This window comes from Peromyscus leucopus, chromosome 6 (genome assembly GCF_004664715.2).
Source record: "Peromyscus leucopus breed LL Stock chromosome 6, UCI_PerLeu_2.1, whole genome shotgun sequence".
Lineage (NCBI taxonomy): Eukaryota > Metazoa > Chordata > Mammalia > Rodentia > Cricetidae > Peromyscus > Peromyscus leucopus.
Window position 1 is genome coordinate 70,061,513 of NC_051068.1, and position 18,875 is coordinate 70,080,387.

Here is an 18,875-nt window from a genome sequence, read left to right on the forward strand (position 1 = left end):
GACCCTGAGAACCCAGATCTGAGAAGCGCAGTGCAGCCTGCAGGTGAAGCTGTACGGAGGTGAAGGGTGGTTCTCCCGGTGGGTAACATGCCGGATTGATAGAAGCCTGAGGCACGTCCTCTTGCCCTCCCTCTCTCTGCCATCTCTTCATTTAAAAAAAGCTATAAATGATGCCAATAATTCCAGTTCAACACCTGAGAGACAGACACAGAAGGATTACCTTGAGTTCAAGGCCAGCCTGGGCTACAAAAAGACCCTCGTCCAAGAAAAATAAAAAAACAAACCCGCACACAGTGGCTGTGGGAAGTGAAGTTTTGTCATTTCTCAGAAATCCCTCATGAGGCAGTGAAACAGAAACAGGGAAACAGCTGTGTTGAAATAGTGAGGGTGTGTGTGTGTAGATGATAGGGCTTGTTTTTAATTTGTGTGTGTGTGTGCGCGCGAGCGCTTGCTGGAGACCCCCTTGGGGCCCTTGGACATACTAAACACAAACTCTCCCACCAAAGTGCACCCCAGCCCTGACCCATCATCAGCTGCAGGGACAGCCGCTCTGCAGAGCTCCTCGGTGATGCTGGGTGCAGGGAGCCCTTGTGCCCCTCCCCCAGTCTCACTTTGGTGGTTAAAGTCTGTTCTGAGGTAGAATGGATGTCTCCCTTTCTGTTTCGTGAACTATAAAGAACATAGCAGTGAAGTCAGGTATGGCGGTGAAAACCTGCATAAGAGAATTAATTAAGCCAGGAGTGGTGGCACACACATTTAATTCTCAGCACTGGGGAGGCAGAGGCAGGTGGAACTCTGGGAGGCCAGCCTGGTCTACAGAGTGAGACCCTGTCTTAAAAAAGAAAAGGGTTGGGGTTTTGGAGCTGGAGAGGTAGCAGTCAAGAGTGTTAGCTGCTCAGTTCGCCGCAGTACAGAGTGGCTCACAACTGCCTGTAGGTCCAGCTTCAGGGGATGCAATGCTCCTCTGGCCTCTGCAGTTGCAGTTGTATACACACATGACAAACAAATTTGAAAAAAGAAAGAAACTGGTTAAGAGAATTAAAGGAAGAATTCATCAATACCGAGTGAAATAAAAACTTGTAGCATAAGAATTTGACAAACAGTCCCAGATAAAGGTTATTTTCAGAAGAAATACCATTCTACTGCTTTTAAAAACAGCATACTAAGGTAACTCACAGCAGTGAATTTGTAGGAAAAAAATTGGATTCCATATTTTTTTGTTTATATTTCAAGATAAGGTTCAGCTCTGGCTGTCCTGAACTCCCTTTGTAGACGAGGAGGCTGGCCTCTAACTCACAGAGATCCACCTGCCTCTGCCTCCTGAGTGCTAGGATTAAAGGTGTGCACCACCACTACGTGGCTGGATTCCATAATTCTTATTGCTTGCAATAATAATAACAACCTTGAATTCTGATCTTTAGCCTGCCCTTATCTCCCAAATCCTGAGACTACAAGCATGCACCACCATCACCTGGCTTGCATTTTTAAACCTCATTACATTAAACAATGATTACGTCTATTCTGTGTGTATCATGGAAACACCTATGTGCCACCTTACACAGGTGGCGGTCAGAAGTCAGTTCTCTCCTACTCTGGGAATCAAACTCCAGGGTCAAGCCTGGCAACAAGCACCTTCACTCACTGAAGAGGAGGCAGGGAGAGGCGCAGGTGTGGAGGTCAAAAGATAACCTGTAGATGTTGGCCCCAGGAATCCATCGTGGCATCAGCCTGGGTGGCAAGTGCTGTGACCTACCCGGCCAACGTGATAGCCTGGCGTGTGTTTTTCAATGGTTAATAAAAGTCTGAAGTATTTTGTGAGGTGTTGAAATATGACGAGGTCGGAAGTTCCCGTGTCCTAACTTTAATGGGTACGTAGCTCGTTTGTTGCTCGTGTGTTACTGTCCGTCACGTTTGTATTGCAGCATGCAGAGGTGCATGGCTGCAGCAGAGACGACGCAGCCTGCAAAAGCCAACACTGACCATCTAGTTGGATAGAGAAAAGCTTGCTCAGCCCTGGACTGCACTAAAGCAAGTCTCATTTTGTGAGAAAGGCTAAGCATGGTGACACATGTCTGTAATCCCAGCGCTGACTGGGGAAGTGGAGGCAGGAGGAGCTGGAGATCTGGAGGTAAGTGCTGCCTCAGCTACAAGAAACCCTGTCTCAAAACAACTGGGACAGACCTTTAATCCCAGCACTCGGGAGGCAGAGGCAGGGGCATCTCTATGAGTTTAAGGACAGCCAAGTCTACACAGAGAAACCCTGTCTTGAAAAACCAAAAAAATAAAAAATAACGGGCTGAGAGAAATGGCTCAGGGCTTAAGAGCATTAGCTGCTCTTCCAGAGTTCAATTCCCAGCACCCACATGGCAGCTCACAACTGTCTGTAACTCCTATTCCAGGGGATCCGACACCCTCACATACTTACATGCAGACAAAACACCAATGCACATACAATAAAAACAAAAAAGACCTGAACAGCCAGTGGTCAGTCCTAGGGAGGGCAGGGCAGGCAGATGTAAGAGAAAAGGTAACTAATTCAGGGGCAGATGACTCCACACCAGCATCTCCCTTGATCGGGACCTCATGCACCTTTCCCTCGCATAAGGAAGGGCTCAGGCAAGGCCTGGAATAACCTAACATGGAGCCAGCAGGCGGCTCTGCTGCCAAGTGTGACGACTGGAGTTCGTGTCCCTGGTCCACGCAGCAGGAAGAGAACAAACCTGACAGTTGTCCCCCGGCTTCAGCAGTGGCACTTGAATGCTCTGCATGCTCCTTCCACACGCAAACTAAACGGGCAGGTGGGGTGGTACTGGGTGGATCCTCCACAGCTGAACCAACAGGTTTTGGTTCTCACCCAGGGAATGAATGCCACGGTCTGTTTCACTTGTGTGGGAGTGGAGTGAAGGGGAGGGTCTCACTGTAGCCCAGGGTGGCCTAGCACTCTCGATAATCCTCAGCTTCAAGTGTTGGGGCAGCGCTGTGCAGCACACACACACCCCCAGCTCTCTGTCCTCTGCCATCATGCTGTACCTCCGGTCCCACCCACCTTCCAGCCTCAGCCCAGAAACCCCTGCCTTTGAAGCTTCCCCCAGCTCCAGGTGTAAGAGCCCAAACTCAGACTGGTGACTGGTGCTAATTGCGCTGAGGTTAGCCCAAGCTGTTTCTCTCTTGTCAGACTTAGGTCCTTTCCTAAGACTTTCTACTTCCTGTCCAGAGAAGGTGCTTTCCACCTCTTCACCTGCCTGCAACAAGAACCCCGAGATGGTGCGTTTGAAGGGTGTTGGGTGGAAAGGAGACTCCTGTTTCCACTCAGATCTCCACAGACCACAGGTCACTAACAGGGGGCTCCTTGGCTTCAAGAGAAGCACCCCGATTCAGTCCACTGGTTAGAGAGGGAAAGCAAAGTCTGTAATTACAAACGTTGAGTTTGGGATGGTGGCACATGCCCAGCACCTCAGCCACGGGCAAGGAAGATCGCCACAAACTTGAGGCCAGCCAGAGCTACAGAGGGGTCAGGCAAGAGAAAATCCAGAAGGCTGTGGCTCCTGTCTCCTTCTCCACCCCACATCCTGATCGCTAATGACCACTTGGTCCTCGGCTCTAGCCCGAGGACTGGTTTCTTGAAAGAGTCGCTTGTGACCGACACCCAGGCACTGGGCAGCAGCTGGTATTGTATTTTGTGCTCTGCTTCCCTCCTGACCAGACTGGAGTCTGCATGAGTGGACGTGGAGGGAGTGGCGGAACTCATCAGGGCCACCTTTGCAGCTGTGCACACCTGCTTACAGGGTGGCCTAGCAGGGTGGGGGAGGGAGTCTGGTCGCTAAATTTAGTAGAAGGGCTGCTGCTTCAATGGAGTAGGTATTTACCCCAGGAAGTTGAAGTCAGGGGGAGGGGAATCCCTACCTGCTGGAGCTTTTAAAAAATAATGCATGACCCAGGGCTTCATGCATACAGAGGAAACTCTCACCCAGCTGCTCCCCCAGCACAGCTGAGCTGAGAGCTGAGTTCTCTGGAGACTAGAACCAGCTCCTCCCCCCACAGACTCGCAGAGGATCCTGTGGTCTTGTGCTGGCTTCTGCATGCTTGAGCTCTCTGTGCATGTCATTTGCTCCTGTCACCACCCCCATCTCAAGTCTCAGGTCCAGTTCCTCTTAGGTCCTTCCCTAAATTCCCCCTCCTGCATCAAAACCAGGGGCTTCACCACGCCGAGCTGCCCTTTGGGTCTTAACTTCCTTACTCAGACCCTCCAAGAGCCCCAGAGGTCAGCAAAGCAGTGTCTGGCCACACTGCTCCTTCTAGGGCGCCAGGGGAAAGGTTGCTGCTGTAAGTCAGGTTTCCTTGCCTAGGGATGTCTACTGCTCTCGGTGACCAGAGGACAAGCCTTAGCTTATTATAATGAGGAAGAAGGCAGGACCTCCCCTCCCCAGAGTAACAGGCTGAAGGCTGGAAGCTCAGGGGCTATCCGAAAAAGAAAGGCGGTCTTCATGATGTTGGGGGAACCCTAGAGGGCTGTGGCTGCATTCTCCACCTGTGATTGGCTCTCAGGCCTAGACCAGACTCGGAACCTGCCCAGCAACAGCCCTAAGAGGCTTGAAAAGGGAGGGGAAGTCAGCTGAGCGGTGGCCTCCACCCCAGCCCGGCTTCCAGGAACTGAAGGGAGGGCCTGAGACCGAAGCCACCCTCCCTTGCCCTGGGACTCTGCCCTCTCTGCCTGTGTCTGTCTCCCTGGGCCCTGCATCCTGGACTTGCCTTCCAGGCTCACCAGAGAAAGAAACACATCAGCCAGCTCTTCGGAGGCAGGGCATTCTTCTTTTTTCTTTCCTTTTTTGGGGGTGGTGGTGGTGGTTTCGAACAGGGTTTCCTTGTGTAGCCCTGGCTGTCCTGGAACTCGCTCTGTAGACCAGGCTGACTTTGAACTCACAGAGATCCGCCTGCCTCTGCCTCCCAAGTGTTGGAATTAAAGCTGTGCACCACCATCGCCTGGCAGAGGCAGGGCATTCTTGTAGCCTCCTTGCCTAAGCCCTGACATGGACCAAAGTCAGTTTTGGTTTTTTTTTTCCTGGTGTTTTTTGAGACAGAGTCTCACAGTATAGCCCAGGCTGGCCTTGTGGTCCTCCTGCCTCAGCCTCTTGAGTGCGGGGGAGGGGGGTCGCCCTGTGGCTTCATTTCCTTCCCCACCCACGCCCCTCCCACTCTGCTGTCTTGTTTCTGCTCAGCCACATCCAACTCAAGGACAGCCTGAGCTCCGAGGCAGTGCGCTAAAGGCTCTGCTACAGCGGAAGGTCCCACTTCTAGGGAGCCTAGACATGCTCGGAAAACAGTGGTCACCCGGGAAACTGTCTGCGGGCCTTTGCTGGTGGCCAAACTCAGCTTGCTGGAGAGGCAGGGACCGGTCAGAGCTTCCTCCAGAAGCAGGACCACAGCCCTCAGGACTGCAGGGGGTCGGGGAACAGTTCGCACTGTTGAATAAAGCTGCCCCTTCACATCACCTTTAGCAAGTTATTTACTTTGAAAGAAACAGGGGGAGGGGGGAGGGAGGAGGCCTGGTGAGACATCTCTGAGGAATGTGTCTCTGGCAGGACATCCGTTACTGCCTTGGCCCCTCCTCCCTCCTGCAGCCCCAGAGAACCAGGCGGGGCTCCTCTGATTCTGCTGAGCCAGGGGAGGGGCCAAGGCTGCCTTGAACCGGGAAGTGGGTGGAAGACAAGCTGGGGCCGCGGCGGGAGGACCTGGCTGAAACGTCCTGCCGGGCTCCCGGAGACCACAGCAGAGCCCACCCCAGGCTCTGCGAGGATCCAAGCACCCACCTCCGCTCCTAAACCGGGAGAGGGGGTGGCCTCTAGTGGCCAGGGAGCCATCTGCAGTTCTGGGGCCCAACAGGCTCCCCAGCCCTTGGGGACTGCCCTTCCCCCCCCCCCCCAGGGCTGTGCCCTCCCCACACCGTGTCTGGCCCCACACTGCTTAGATGGCCGGGTCCTCATGAGGTTAATGAAGAGCGTTATTTGTCACAATCAACTTTAATAAAAAATAAATTAGTTCTGGGATGGCCATCACTTTCGGTGTGACGTGGGGGCGGGGTGTCTTATGCTGACGGCTCACTCTTTTATCATCATCACAACTGGTCCCTGCTCTGGAGAGGTGTGGTCCTTCCTGGGCAAGGTAAGGTAGCAGGGGTCCCCTAGCTCGTGGGGAGGAAGGGATACAGAGGCTAGATAAGGGAGGGGTAGGAACACAGGGCAGCGCAGGGGTGAGGCCTGGCCCGGAAAGGAGGATTGGGACACAAAATTGGAACTTCCGGGGGGCACATTCTAAGTAGCTCAGACTAATCTGGAAATGGAGCCTTGTTCCTCCTCAGCCCAGAAAGCATCCGGGAAGCAAGCGTGGTCCACTGGCCACTCGTCCTCAGTCTGCTTCCGAGGAAGTGACACCACGGGGCACACACCTCAGGGCGTCACGCTGCAGCACACACCCAACAGCAGGTCGGCAGCCACCTTATCCTCCCCCACCGGAGGACATCTCTGGCGACACAGACCAGGGGAGAAGTCAGAGGATACAGAGTGGGCTGGCCAGTGGCTGACCGGTGGGGGCTGAAGGAAGCCATGAAGAAAGGACCTCTTGGCCCCATTTCAAGCAGGCTCCAGCTGGGACCGCGCCAGGACGTGGGCGCAAGAGCGGCAGCAGGTCGCTGAGTAGTAGGGGTAGACGCAGAGCCGGGCCTGTACCACCAGGGGGCAGTGTGGAGAGCTGTCCTTGCATTGGTCATCTGAAGACAGAGGTCAGTGGCACAGGACATCACCCCTCTGGAGGGTGTTCCCATCCCCACCAGCCCTTCTCACATCTGCCCGGACTCCGGCTAAACCCCCTCTCCTGGGCATGGGCAGGGAAGCTCTTTACCAGGCCTCTGGTTGCAGGGTTGGCTGTTACAGGACCGCTTCCTGGAAGGTCGCAGGTGAGGAGGGCATCGGGTGCTGAGAGTCTGGTTGGCACTCAGGCACTGGACCTCCCTCGTCTGCGTGCCTCCCTGGCAGGAGCGAGAACACTGGGGGAGCCATAGCCACCAGATCAGCTCTCTAAAGTTCCCAGGGCTGCTCCTCAGACCACCCCTCCCTCTCTGAAAGATGGTGGTGTTGGTGGGGGCGGGGGCTGGAGAGATGGCTCAGAGGTTAAGAGCACTGGCTGTTCTTCCAGAGGACCCGAGTTCAATTCCCAGCAACCACATGGTGGCTCACAACCATCTGTAATGAGATCTGGTGCCCTCTTCTGGCATGCAGCATGCATGCAAGCAGAACACTGTAATACATAATAAATAAATAAATCTTTATAAAAAAAAATAGTGAGGGACTATTATCCAGGGACATTATAACATCCCAAATGGAGAGGGTCCACCAGACTTCCCAGTCTACAGGAAGTGGGACAACTTGAGAGCCCAGCTGGGCTGTCCTGGGCTGAGAGGGCCTTGGCTGGGTGCGGAGGGAAAAGCCCTCGTTGCCAGAGGCCCAGGGCAAGGGAGCCAAGCACTCACCGGACTCCAGAGAGTAGAAAACCATCGGTCTTCACAGGCCTGCCCCTGACAGGGCTGCAGGCCGGGGGGCCTGGGGAGGTGGGAGCAGTTACTGGGAAACGTCACATTGAACTCAGCTCCTAGTTTGGACACACAGATGATGTCTCTGTGCTGCGTGCCAGACCCACACTCCGAGGAACACTGTAAGGGAGGGGAAGAGAGATCGCTCTTCAGTTCCCGACCTGGGACTCGCCAGGACAGGCCCCCTCCTGTCCCCTCTGCAGCTGACCTCACTCCAGGGCCCGGTGTACCAGCGCCATGTCCTCTCGCAGGGTCCTAAGCTGCAGGCACGCATGTCGGGAGGACGGCTTCTGAGAGGGCAGCCCTGCTCCGGGCTTCCTGCTTCTGCTTCCCGGTCCCCCTGGAGGCTCTCCCCACTCCTGAGGCAGACCACAGAGCGTCTCTGGATTCCTGTCCCACACTCGGCTGAGCACTGTTGAGAGGGAGAGTGAGTGGCCTGTGTGAAGGGAGGCTGCTGGTGACCGGAACTGAGATGTGGACGCCCACATCCAGAGTTCAGGAATGCCCTGGGGTACCGGCCTGTAAGAGGAGACAGACAGCTGGGTTCCAGACTGGCCTCGAACTTGGTATGAAGCTGAGAGGACCTTGAATTTCTGATCCTCCTGGGTGCTGGGATTACAGGTGTGTGCCTGTATTACACCTGGTTTATGTGATACCGCAGATCAAAAGTAGGGCCTCGTACAGGCTGGACAAGCACGCTACCAACTTAACTACCCCACCTAATTTTCCTATAAAACTGTGTTACTGCATTATGTAATTATTGGTTTTTTATTATTATGTATACAGTGAGTGTTCTGCCTGCATGTGTCCCTGCAGGCCAGAAGAGGGCACCAGATCTCATTACAGATGGTTGTGAGCCACCATGTGGTTGCTGGGAAATGAACTCAGGACCTCTGAGTGCTCTTAACCTCTGAGCCATCTCTCCAGCCCGTAATTATTGTTTTTATTATTACTATTATTTTAATAATCAGGGTCTCTTATGTCATGGAGCTCTCTGTGCAGACCAGGCTGTCCTCAAACTCACAAAGATCCTCTTGCCTTTGCCTCCTGAGTGGTGGAATTCAAGGCATGTGCACCCAGCCAGTGTGTACTGTGTGTGTGTGTGTGTGTGTGTGTGTGTGTGCAGGGACCTCACTCAGGAGTCGGTCCTCTCCTCCACTGTGGGACCCGGGGACCTCACTCAGGTCATCAGGCTTGCCCAGCGAGTCCTCTTCACCTACTCAGCCATCTCGCCAGTCCCTCTGACGTCTGTAACTTTGTTATTTTATGTGTGTTTGTGTACGTCACACATGCTCACAGAGGTCACACATGCTCACAGAGGTCACACATCCACAGAGTCACACATGCTCACAGAGGTCACACATGCTCACAGAGGTCACACATGCTCACAGAGGTCGCACATGCTCACAGAGGCCAGAAGAGGGCGACACATCTGGGGCTGGAGTTACTGGTGATTGGAGCTGCTTGACGTGGGTTCTGAAAACTGAACCCAGGTCCTCCAGAAGAGCGGAGAGTGGGCTTCAATGCCAGCTCCCTCGCTACCCCATTTTTCTCTTTTCTTTCTTTCTTCTTCTTTTTTTTTTTTTTTTTTTTTGTTAATTTTTTTGTTGGTGTTTTTTTTTTTTTTTTTTTTTTTTGTTTTTGTTTTTGTTTTTGTTTTTTGAGGTAGCCCAGGCTGGCCTCGAACTCACAGAGATCCACCTGACTCTGCCTCCCGAGTGCTGGGATTAAAGGCGTGCGCCACCACCGTCCGGCTCTGCTTTTGTGTTTTAAAGACAGGTTCTGCTGTAGCTCACATGGCCTGAAACTTACTACGTAGCCCAGGCTGGCCTTGGACTCAGCCAGTCCTCTCAAATCGGCCTCCCAAATACTAAAATGACAGGTGTGAATGTCAGTTCCCCCACTTATCTCTGAGGTCCTAGGTCAAGAAAAAGAAGAGTTTATCAAGCTGTCGTGAACAGGCGGTGACAGGGAAGCCTGGGACATGGTCACCAGGGAAGCCTGACGTGTCCAAGGAAGTGCGGGGACCCACCTTGGAACTCCAGTCGCTGTGGAACCAGGCTGTGGTACAGGGTCCCATGTCACAGGCCTCTCTGCTGGGCGGTGGGGGCGGCCCTGACGCACACTCCTGCCTGCCCACTTCTTCACCGTTGTTGCCAACGCACCGAACTTGCCGGCTCCTCTGACCACGGCCACAACGCACAGAGCACTGAAGGGTGAGAAAGCCGAGGCCGGGCGTCGGCCACCATCCTCCAGCCCTCCTACAGAACCCGTCCCGGTGCGTCTGGCTAATATTGGGGTTCCACATAGGTCCTGTTTGTCAAGTTTCTGATGACAAAATGGTAAAAACAAACAAACAAACAAAACCCCCACCGCCCTAGCTCTTTGGAGCCCACTTCTCAAGGTCCCCCACCTCCCCACGCACTCACCTGGCTCCAGGGGGAGCTGATCTCCCAGTGGCCACAGAGGTGCAGTTGACAAGGCTGAGTGATGTTGGGCCGGGGGAGATGTCCACAGCGCTCTGGGGGCACAGAGGAGCCACCGCCTCCAAATTCCTGTCTGCAGAGCAGCTGGCGGTGCTGGGTGCCGGGGCCGCAGGATCGGCTGCAAGACGTCCACTCACCAGCCTCCCAGCTGTGGGCGTGGGTGGGGCAGAGGGGAAAACGGGTGGAAAGGTGTGGGGGTGCCAGGCCGGGACCCTCAGAGGAGAAGAGGCATATTTCACACTTGGAGTCTGCGGTTCTGGCTGGGAACGAGGCTGCCAGTGTTCCCTTGCAGTCTAAGGGGTGCCAACCTTTCTAATCTACCGTCTCCTGCAGCCAGGAGCTATGAAGTTGCTACAGAATCCAGGTGAGAACCTGAGGGCAGGGAGCAAGTCCAGGGCCATGGTGTTTTAAGTATCCTAACCTTCCCTGTGGACCATACTCACTATGGGGGACACGGGGGCCCATGGCAGGGTTCAGGGGAAGCTGGGGGCCTGGCACCCAGGGCACAGCTCTGTTCATCCAGCTCCTCTCCTGACTCACGGGAAATGCAGAGGAAAAGGGGGCGCCAGACACCTGAAGGGAACAAGAGGGCAGCCGGGGGGAGGCAGGAGCTCAGAGCCCAGTTCCAGGGACGTTCCAGACCCACGATCCAGGATGTGGACTCCATGCAGACACACAGAACAGGGATTCGGGCTGAGGGGCCTGAAGACAGCCCTGAAGTCTCACCTTTGCCGCAGGATGCTGAACATCCCGAGTGCCCCACTTGCTTCCAGTACCCGGCCGCAGACCCCAGGGATGTCCTGGCATGAGTCAGAGCAGGCACTTGGGGAATTCGAACCTGACGCTGGAGGGTGCCTGGTGCCCGAACTGGGCGGGGAGCTGAAGCAGGTAGGGGCTCCCCCCTCAGCATCTCTGCAGGGGGGTCCAGGAGCCAGGTTAGACGCCTCCCTGCAGCCCCGGGCTCCGTCACAGCCTCGCCCCCCTCTTCTGGGTCTGGGGATCCTAGTTTTACCCGGCTGAAGTTGGAGGACCGGAGGCTTCGCGGAGGGGCTCTCTAGGACCGCAGGAGGGGAAGCGATGACGTACTGGTAAAAGACACCGGGATTGTCCTCCTGGAAGATCATCTGCGGAGAGAAAATACAAGTCAACGTTTGGGGTGAGGAGAGGGGCCTAGGCGTCCGCCACCTCTCCCTGCCACTTGACCCCCACTGCTCTACCCTCAGGGGCCTCCCTCTCCTCCCGCCCGCCTCAGGCTCACATAGACATCCACAGGCTCGGTGGTAGGGCCTTCGGCGGACATGCTCTCCCCCTTGCCTTCCTCCCGAGGAGGACGGTTATACTGGAAGACAGTCCCGATGGCCGAATAGGACCCTGGCGGATCCACAGCCCAGTTTCCGTTGATAATGGAGCGGCCCCCAGGCCCTCGAAGTGCTGGAAGACAGAAACCTGAGCTGAGTGACCGTGGTATAGCTTCCTAAGCCTTTGTGCATGCCACCTGCCCAGAACCGAGGGACCCGGCCATCCACCTCCCTGCCCTCTCCACCAGCCTCTTCCTGTTTGGCCTCTGGCTGCAGAAGGCAGACCAAAGACACAGGACGGACCGGGACCCAGAACTGAGGTCCAGTTTCTCACCCAGGTAATTGGAACTGGGCCGGAGCTGGGAAATCTGAAGGCGGGAGGCCCCCGCAGGGATCCACAGGATCTTCTGATAGCCCAAGGGGCCCCCTCGGTCAGTGAGGTTTCCCGAGACGAGCCGACAGGTAGATCCATCACCGCCACAGACCCCACAGCCATCTGGACGCCTGCCAGAGCCAAGGATCCCGTCACAGCCGGGGCTCTGGGGAGAGGGAGGTGAGGCAGGGGCCACACAAAAGCCGGGCACACCTCATACCTGGCCCCACCCCACTCGGGGGCTCCCGCTCACCCCCTGCCCCGTTCTGTGTGCTCCTCCATCCCCAGCCAGGTGTGGAGAGGCCTAGCCAAGTCTGGTGGGATCCTGCCCACAACACACCCCTTGCTGGCCACCTCAGTCTGGTGTTTTCACTGTTATATAATAAGGAATTAAAGGAGGGTGTGTGTGTGTGTGTGTGTGTGTGTGTGTGTGTGTGTGTGTAAACCAACACCCTGCCCTCCCTCACCCACACCCTGCCCTCCCTCACCCACACCCGCCCTCCCTTACCAGGCAGCGTCCTGCCACACAAATGTCTAGGGATCCAGGCTGACACAGGGTCCCATCCTGGACCTTTTCGGTGTGACGGACATAGAACCGGAAGCCACGGGGACGGCAGTTCAGTTCACAGCGCTGGGAACCCTGAACTAAGGGATGAGATATGATAGCTGGGGTCCCTAAAGGAGGCCATCTGCCTTATTACACGGGGGGGGGGGGGTGGCGGGGGGGCGTCCTGAAGCTGCCGTGGAAGAAGGAAGGCAGTTTCCCAGGCTGAGGGTTTTTATGTTTCTTGTTTTTGTTATGCTATACGGCGGCCTCAAGTTTACGAATTTTGCTGATTCTCCTACCTCATCCTCCTAAAAAGGGGGCAAGTTCTGCACCTGACCCTCAGAAAGGATTTTCTGTTGTTTAGTTTTAAGATGCTCGTGTGGGAGTCAGGACAACCTGTAGGAGGGGGTTCTCTCCTCCCATCGTGCGTCTGGAGACCAAACTCAGGTCATCAGGCTGGAGGCAGGCTCCTTTACCCACTGAGCCATCCTACCTTTCCTCAAAAGGGGTTTTGGCACCTGTGGTTATGAGTTCATAGCCCATGAAGGTTTGTCTTGGTGTCAAGCTGACACAGGCCCAAATCCGAGTGGACAGTAACTTGGGAGCAACTGACATGATACCGTGAAGACATTGGCTCCCGGCGGGAACCACTGGATTGATCCCGTTCGCATGCCCTCCCGGATCACAGCCAACAGGCACCTCGACAGCTCCCCTCCGGGCCCGCCTCCTGTCCTGACCACCCAGCCAGTACTGTCTAAAAGCTCCTCCCGTCTCTAGGCTATTGCTGAGTCTCTGATGTGACCTGAGAATTAAGACACAGGAGGAAGAGGGGGGGCCACCCCAACCTGAGTCAGCCCAGCCAGGGGGACTGGAAACTGCACCTTCAGTGAAGGGTTCCCACTGGTACAGCTGGCCCATGAATTCCTGGGAGTCAAAGGCAGCACACTGCAGGGCCCTGGGGTCTGGCTGCTCAGGGGGGCAAGGCTGAGGAGGCAGAGACACAGGCATCAGGCAGGGCTGGAGAGGAAACCTGGGGTGCGGGCCAGCTCCACAGAACACCACCCTTGTGTCCAAGTCCACAAGCTGAGGACTCAGGTCAGGGGCCATCCTTGGAAGCCCAGGCCAGGAGACCCAGAGAAGAACTCACCTCTTGGTGGCAGGCTCTCATCTGTTCACTTTCCCCAGAACACTTTGGATCAGGGCTACTGGGAGCGAAAAGGCTCCAGAGGGGACTGGAGTCTCTTGTCAGAGGCAGCCAGCCATCGGGGGACCTGGGAGAACTCCCTCGAGGTCTCCAGTGCCCCCGGCTCTGCTGGCCTCCACTCCGAGGGACAGACGGTAAAGGATGAGGGCGTCGCCCTGATCCCTGGGGCTCTTCCAACCCTGGGAGGTTGGCATCCGTGGCCCAGGGGATCCCTGGGAAGACCCACTGTCTCCAAAGGAGGGTGTGGGTGGGGGGATCTCTGTGTCAGAGGGAGCAGGACTGCTTCTGGGGGGCACCTCTGTCTGAGCACTTCCAGGCCTTGGGGTTTCGGCGGGGGGAGAGTGGGGGTCGGCATGCAGTTCAGGAAGCTGCGTGTGAGGGCTGCGGTCTGCAGAGGCCGGCTCTGAGCTCGGAGGCGGGGATGGGAGGGTCTCATCCCCTGTAGAAGAGTTCTTGGGTTGCTCGGGTCTACGGGGGTGCCTACGGCTCCGGTGCAGAGGCAAGGCAAAAGGCACTCTCCCATAACCAAACATCCCTGGCTTGATCGGGTCTCGAACCCAGGACCTGAGAGGACGATCCAGACTTAGAGCCATCTCTTAGCCTGTCTCCCCAATCCCTGTCCTGAAAGATCAGCCTGCAGAGGTGAAGCCCCCTCGCCCCTTTCTGTTAACCCCACCCCTCCCAGTTCAGCTCTGCCCTCCTCGGGGCCTCACCTCTGGGCCCCTGGAGTCCCTTGGGGCTTCTCTCTCCCCAGCTGGGAAGCAGGACCTTGAAGAGGGCCACCCCTTCCCCGAGGCTGTGGCCTGTACAGGGACTGGGGGTCCCGGGGAGTCTGGGGTCTGGGCCGGAGGGCTTCTGGGTGTCTTGGGGGTCGGGGAGGGAGGGACAGGCTTGGGTGCAGTTCACATGTTCGGCTCCTTCGCTGCACCCCACCCCACAAGGCTGGGAGCAGGGGGCCCACCGGCCCCAACGTCCCCAGAGGCCCTCAGGGGCCTGGCCCTCCTCCGATGGTGTCTGAAGAGAAGGTCCAAACAGCTGCATAGGGGAAAAGGTCAGAATTAGTGCCAAGGTTCAAGGGTTGTTAGTTGTCCAAGGTCACATGCGCTGGTAGCGTCGGACTCCAGCCTTTTTTGTGATATTTAACTGAAAAGGCGTTGGCAGGGAGACTGGGTGGACCAAGCCACGGGGCTGAAGTCCCCAGTGGGGAGAGGGGAGGCCAGGGCAGGGCAGAGGGACCCTGCGCAGGGTGGCAGCGGCTTCCTTGGTGAGGACTCACCTCCTGATGCTGGCCGAGCTGAAGAAGAGGCAGGAGCGGCATCACACACAGCCAGAGCCTGCACAGGGAGGGGTGGGGACCTCAGAGGGAGCCAGAAATGTTACGCCATTAGCCGCCCCCACCCAGGCTCCCCACGGCCTGGTCGCCAACTTCTCGGGAAGCACCAGTTCCCTGTCACTTCCCAGGCCCCTTCTAACAACCCCTTACCCTCTCTTTTTCTTTCTCTTTTTCTTTTCTTTTGGTTTTTCAAGACAGGGTTTCTCTGTGTGGCTCTGGCTGTCCTGGACCTCTCTCGGTAGGCCAGGCTAGCCTCGCACTCAAAGAGATCCACCTGCCTCTGCCCCTGGAGTTTAAGGCATGCGCCACCCTGCCCAGCCCGTTCCCTGCTCTTACTGCTAGAGACAGAGCTGTCCCTCTGCACCATGGCCCTTGCTCTTACCTGCCCAGCCAGGTCTCCATTGCTCTTTCCTCGACTGTGCCCGGGCTAGGGGGCAGGGGACAGGATAGCTACTCTGGCATCTGGGCCCGGAGGGTACTCTGAGGAGGAAGAAGCATAGTGGTTACCCCTCCAGGTAGCCGGGAGACTGAAGGGCTGTCTCGGCAGGCACAGCACCAGCGGAGTGGAGGGGAAGGCTGGTCCACCCCTTTAGGACCTAAGGGTGGGAGCAATAAGGAACGCTGTCTTTGCCATCTGCTGAGGCGAGGGGTGGGGTGGGGGGTCTGACCTCAGCCTTCGAGTTCATTTTAGTCCCTCCCTGAGGCCCAAGACAGGCTTAGCTCCTCTGGAAGCCTAAGGAGGGGCAGTGTGCAGCCAGCTTGAACCAGGAGGGTCTTTCTCCCAGAGCTACCGGACCGAGAGGGGCAGGCTATGCCAGGCGCCCCTGTGAGGGGCCAGCCAGAGGGCCCTTGGCACCAGGGTGGAGGCAAAAGCCTTAATCCCACCCTTTGGGATGGGGAGCAAGAGGATCAGGAGTTCAAGGCCAGCCTGGCTGACAGAAGATCCCTACCTCAAAAAACCAAACCAAACCAGACCAACCTTCCCCTCCCCTGCTCCCCCCAAAATAATAAAACAAGACAAAAAACCCGAGTATTTGTTTGCTCCCTCTCCCAGGCCTTACTTCCCCTCTTAGCTAAAGCTCCTTATGAAGGAACAGTCAGGCACTTTTTTGTCCAAGGGATAAACTAATGGCTTCATCTCGGGAGAAGGCGGGGCTTAGCCTCCCTGTGGGTGCCAGCATCCACCAGGCATTGGCTCATGGAGACTTAGCTCGTGAACAGCTAGTTTTCTTCTTTTTATTTTTTCTTCCGATGCTCAGCCAAAATGGCTGGGCCCCTAGGAAGGAGAGAGGCAGCCATGCAAGCTCAGACTTCCTAGCCACCAGCTTCTCCTTCTGGTCTACCCGGGAAGTCCACCCCGAAGTCTAGCCTTGAACACTGGGTAGAGAGGGGCTTCCATAGCCTGTCCTCAAAGTCTGTCTCTCCCCACTCCCTGCCCTCCAGCTCCTTCTTCTCTCTGAGGCCCTCCCCACCCACACCCATCATCCCATCTCAGCTCTGCTTTCCAGGAAAAACACTGTTTCTGTTGGATCTGAATGGCAGGCACCACCAGAGGAATCCAAGGATCGCTGGCCAAGGTAGGCCAGCTCAGGGCAGGCAAAGGACCCCAGGAGGGAACGAAAGCTAGGTCCTGCTCCCTCCCACCCCCCTGGACCCCAGGACCTGGGAATTTGAAGAAGGAAACCAAGTGACTGAGCCCTCTCCTTCCCCTTGCTGGGCCAGCCACGGAGGTCCACATCAGCCCTGATGGAAAAGGAGCCATGTTCAAGCCACCCATCAACCTTCTACCTGCCTGCCTTAGGCTGGAAGGGGTGATGGACACAACCTGTCTCTTCTCGGATCATGCTGGTCCCCTGTGCACCTCCCTCTGCTTCTCTCTGCTCCCCCAGGTCTGTCCCTGCTGCCTCTCCGTGGTCTACCCAGTACACATAATCCTGTCCTGAGCTGGCTTTGGCAGCTCTCTGGAGAAGTGAGGGGTGGGGGGTGACGAGAGCTCCTGGGGCCAGGGCCAGGCCTGGCTCCCTCTCTGGAAAAGTCCACCCCACCCTCCCCTGCATAGGGGAGCAGGCGCCGACTCCCCCTCCCTGCATGTATGCTTGTTGTGCCTTTTCACACCCAGGGTGAGGAAGACACAAGTTGGAGGTGGGCACCCCGAAGTCAAGGTGGACCCTGGTAAGGACCAGTCTGGGCTGCTTCTGGTCACACCCCACACTGGGCCCTTTGACAGCAAGGAAAGCGACCTGCACAGAGCTGACCCTTCACCCTCGGGCTCACCTCGGGGCAAAGGAGCCGTTGCGGGCTGGGGAAAATGAACACTAGTAAGGGCTGGGCTGGCGGAGGAGAGTGGCTGTCCTGTCAGAATTCCGTCCCAACAGGTGTCTTTCTGTTCCCTCAGCCTCCCAACCGGCTGGGCTGTGCGAGGATCACCCACCCGCATCCCTCCCAGACACCCTGTCCCTGCGGTCCCCGAGTGCAGGCGTCGGGGCGCATCCTCCCGAAGCCCCGCGGGGAGAAGCGGGCGGCGCTGGCGTGCAGGGAGGTCCCGTATGTTTTCCAACTTCACTATGTGACTTCACAGGAATCTTGGCGCAAGCCCTCGCCCGGGTGCTGGGACCAGACCCCCTCCCCAGGAATTCGCCCCAGGGTCCGCTGTTCCGTGACCATCAGAGCCCAGGCGGGGGTCGGGGAGGCTCTACCTTCTCTGCGCCCGCTCTCTCCAGCTGCCCTCGGCGGCGGCCACCGCGGCCGGGAGCCCGGGGACAGCACCGCCCGCTGCAGGCTCCGCCCCGCGCCGCGCGCGCCCCGCCCGCCACGCGCCCGCCCGCCCGCCGCAGCCACCCACCCCGGGCGCCCCCGACGGCCTGAGGCCAGGCAGCCACTCCGCGGGCACCGGTCCTGCGCCCACCCCGGGCCTTGGGACCCCACCGACCCCGGCGGAGCGGCCTTTGGGTGGAACTTGGACCCCCCCCAGAACACGGGGATTTACAAACCGGACCCCGGTGGCCCTGCGCAAGCTCAGATCCACCCAAGCCGAGGCCCTCTCCTCCACGAAACCCATGCCATCCCCTCCGCTTTTCCCATGCTGGGCAGTGAACCGTGTGGCTCTGATGGCCGAGGACGTCTGTGAGCCTCGGTTTCTTCATCCATAAAATTTTACACCCCGGAGCTTAGCGGAAGGAATGCACGTTGAATTATGAGTCAGACGAATTTGGATTTGAGTTTCAGCTTGAGCACTTGCCAGCTCCATGGTCTTTTGAGCCCTTCAGCTTCAGTGCGGCAGTCTGTAAAATGGGAGAATCTGATGTGTGTATTAGGCTAGACGCGTTTGCCCATCTCCTCGTGGAAGAAAGACTCAGAGAAGGGGGCCCGGGTGAAGAAGGCTTTTACTTTTCGTGCCTTTTATTCTATTTGTATTCTGTTTGTATGCCTTTTTTAGATATTTATTTGGTTGCTTATTTTTGAGGCAGGATAGTACTATGAAGTCCTGGCTGGCCTGGACATCATTGTGTAGACCAGGCTAGTCCCCAGTTCACAGAGATCCACCTGTCTCTGTTTCTCTGGAAGTGTTGGGATTAAACTCATGCACTTTCACACTTGTGGAACCTTGTAAAACTTTTGAAAGACAGAAACACATAGGGCATGGTCATGCATGCGTCTAATCTCAGCACTTGGGAGACTGAGGCAGGGGACCACTGCACATTCAAGACCAGCTTGGGAAACCCAGTCAGTTCTAGGGCAGACTGGGCCACAGAATGAGACCATCCCAGTCTCAAGAACAATAAAAACACCCAAACAAGGTTAAAGAGATGGTTTAGGGGGCTGGAGAGATGGCTCCGAGGTTAGGAGCACTGGCTGTTCTTCCAGAGGACCTGGGTTCAATTCCCAGCACCCACATGATAGTTCACAACTGTCTGTAACTCCAGTTCCAGGGGATCTGGCACCCTCACACAGATATATAAGTAAGCTAAGCATCAATGCATATAAAATAAATAAATTTTAAGAGATGACTCAGGCTGGGTGGTGGTGGCGCACGCCTTTAATCCCAGCACTCG

At 56.5% G+C, this 18,875-nt stretch overlaps 1 protein-coding gene and 1 long non-coding RNA gene across 2 annotated transcripts; one reads left to right on the top strand and one right to left on the bottom strand.

The window, feature by feature from the left end:
• The first annotated feature begins 799 nt into the window (after positions 1-799).
• Positions 800-5,488, top strand: LOC119088194. The gene is made up of 2 exons (XR_005091800.1): positions 800-2,128; positions 5,217-5,488. It is a non-coding gene; the product is annotated as an uncharacterized LOC119088194 (long non-coding RNA).
• Positions 5,489-6,001: 513 nt separating this feature from the next.
• Positions 6,002-17,602, bottom strand: Adamtsl4 (ADAMTS like 4). The gene is given in 20 exon segments (XM_028856262.2): positions 6,002-6,763; positions 6,895-7,039; positions 7,523-7,702; positions 7,791-7,994; positions 9,615-9,791; positions 10,012-10,216; positions 10,512-10,641; positions 10,795-10,980; positions 11,081-11,192; positions 11,327-11,499; positions 11,701-11,905; positions 12,248-12,384; positions 13,168-13,270; positions 13,434-13,663; positions 13,666-14,054; positions 14,204-14,423; positions 14,426-14,525; positions 14,767-14,824; positions 15,206-15,303; positions 17,520-17,602. Coding segments are annotated over 19 exon segments (3,111 nt in total). The 5' UTR covers positions 15,226-15,303; positions 17,520-17,602; the 3' UTR covers positions 6,002-6,626.
• Positions 17,603-18,875: the final 1,273 nt, after the last annotated feature.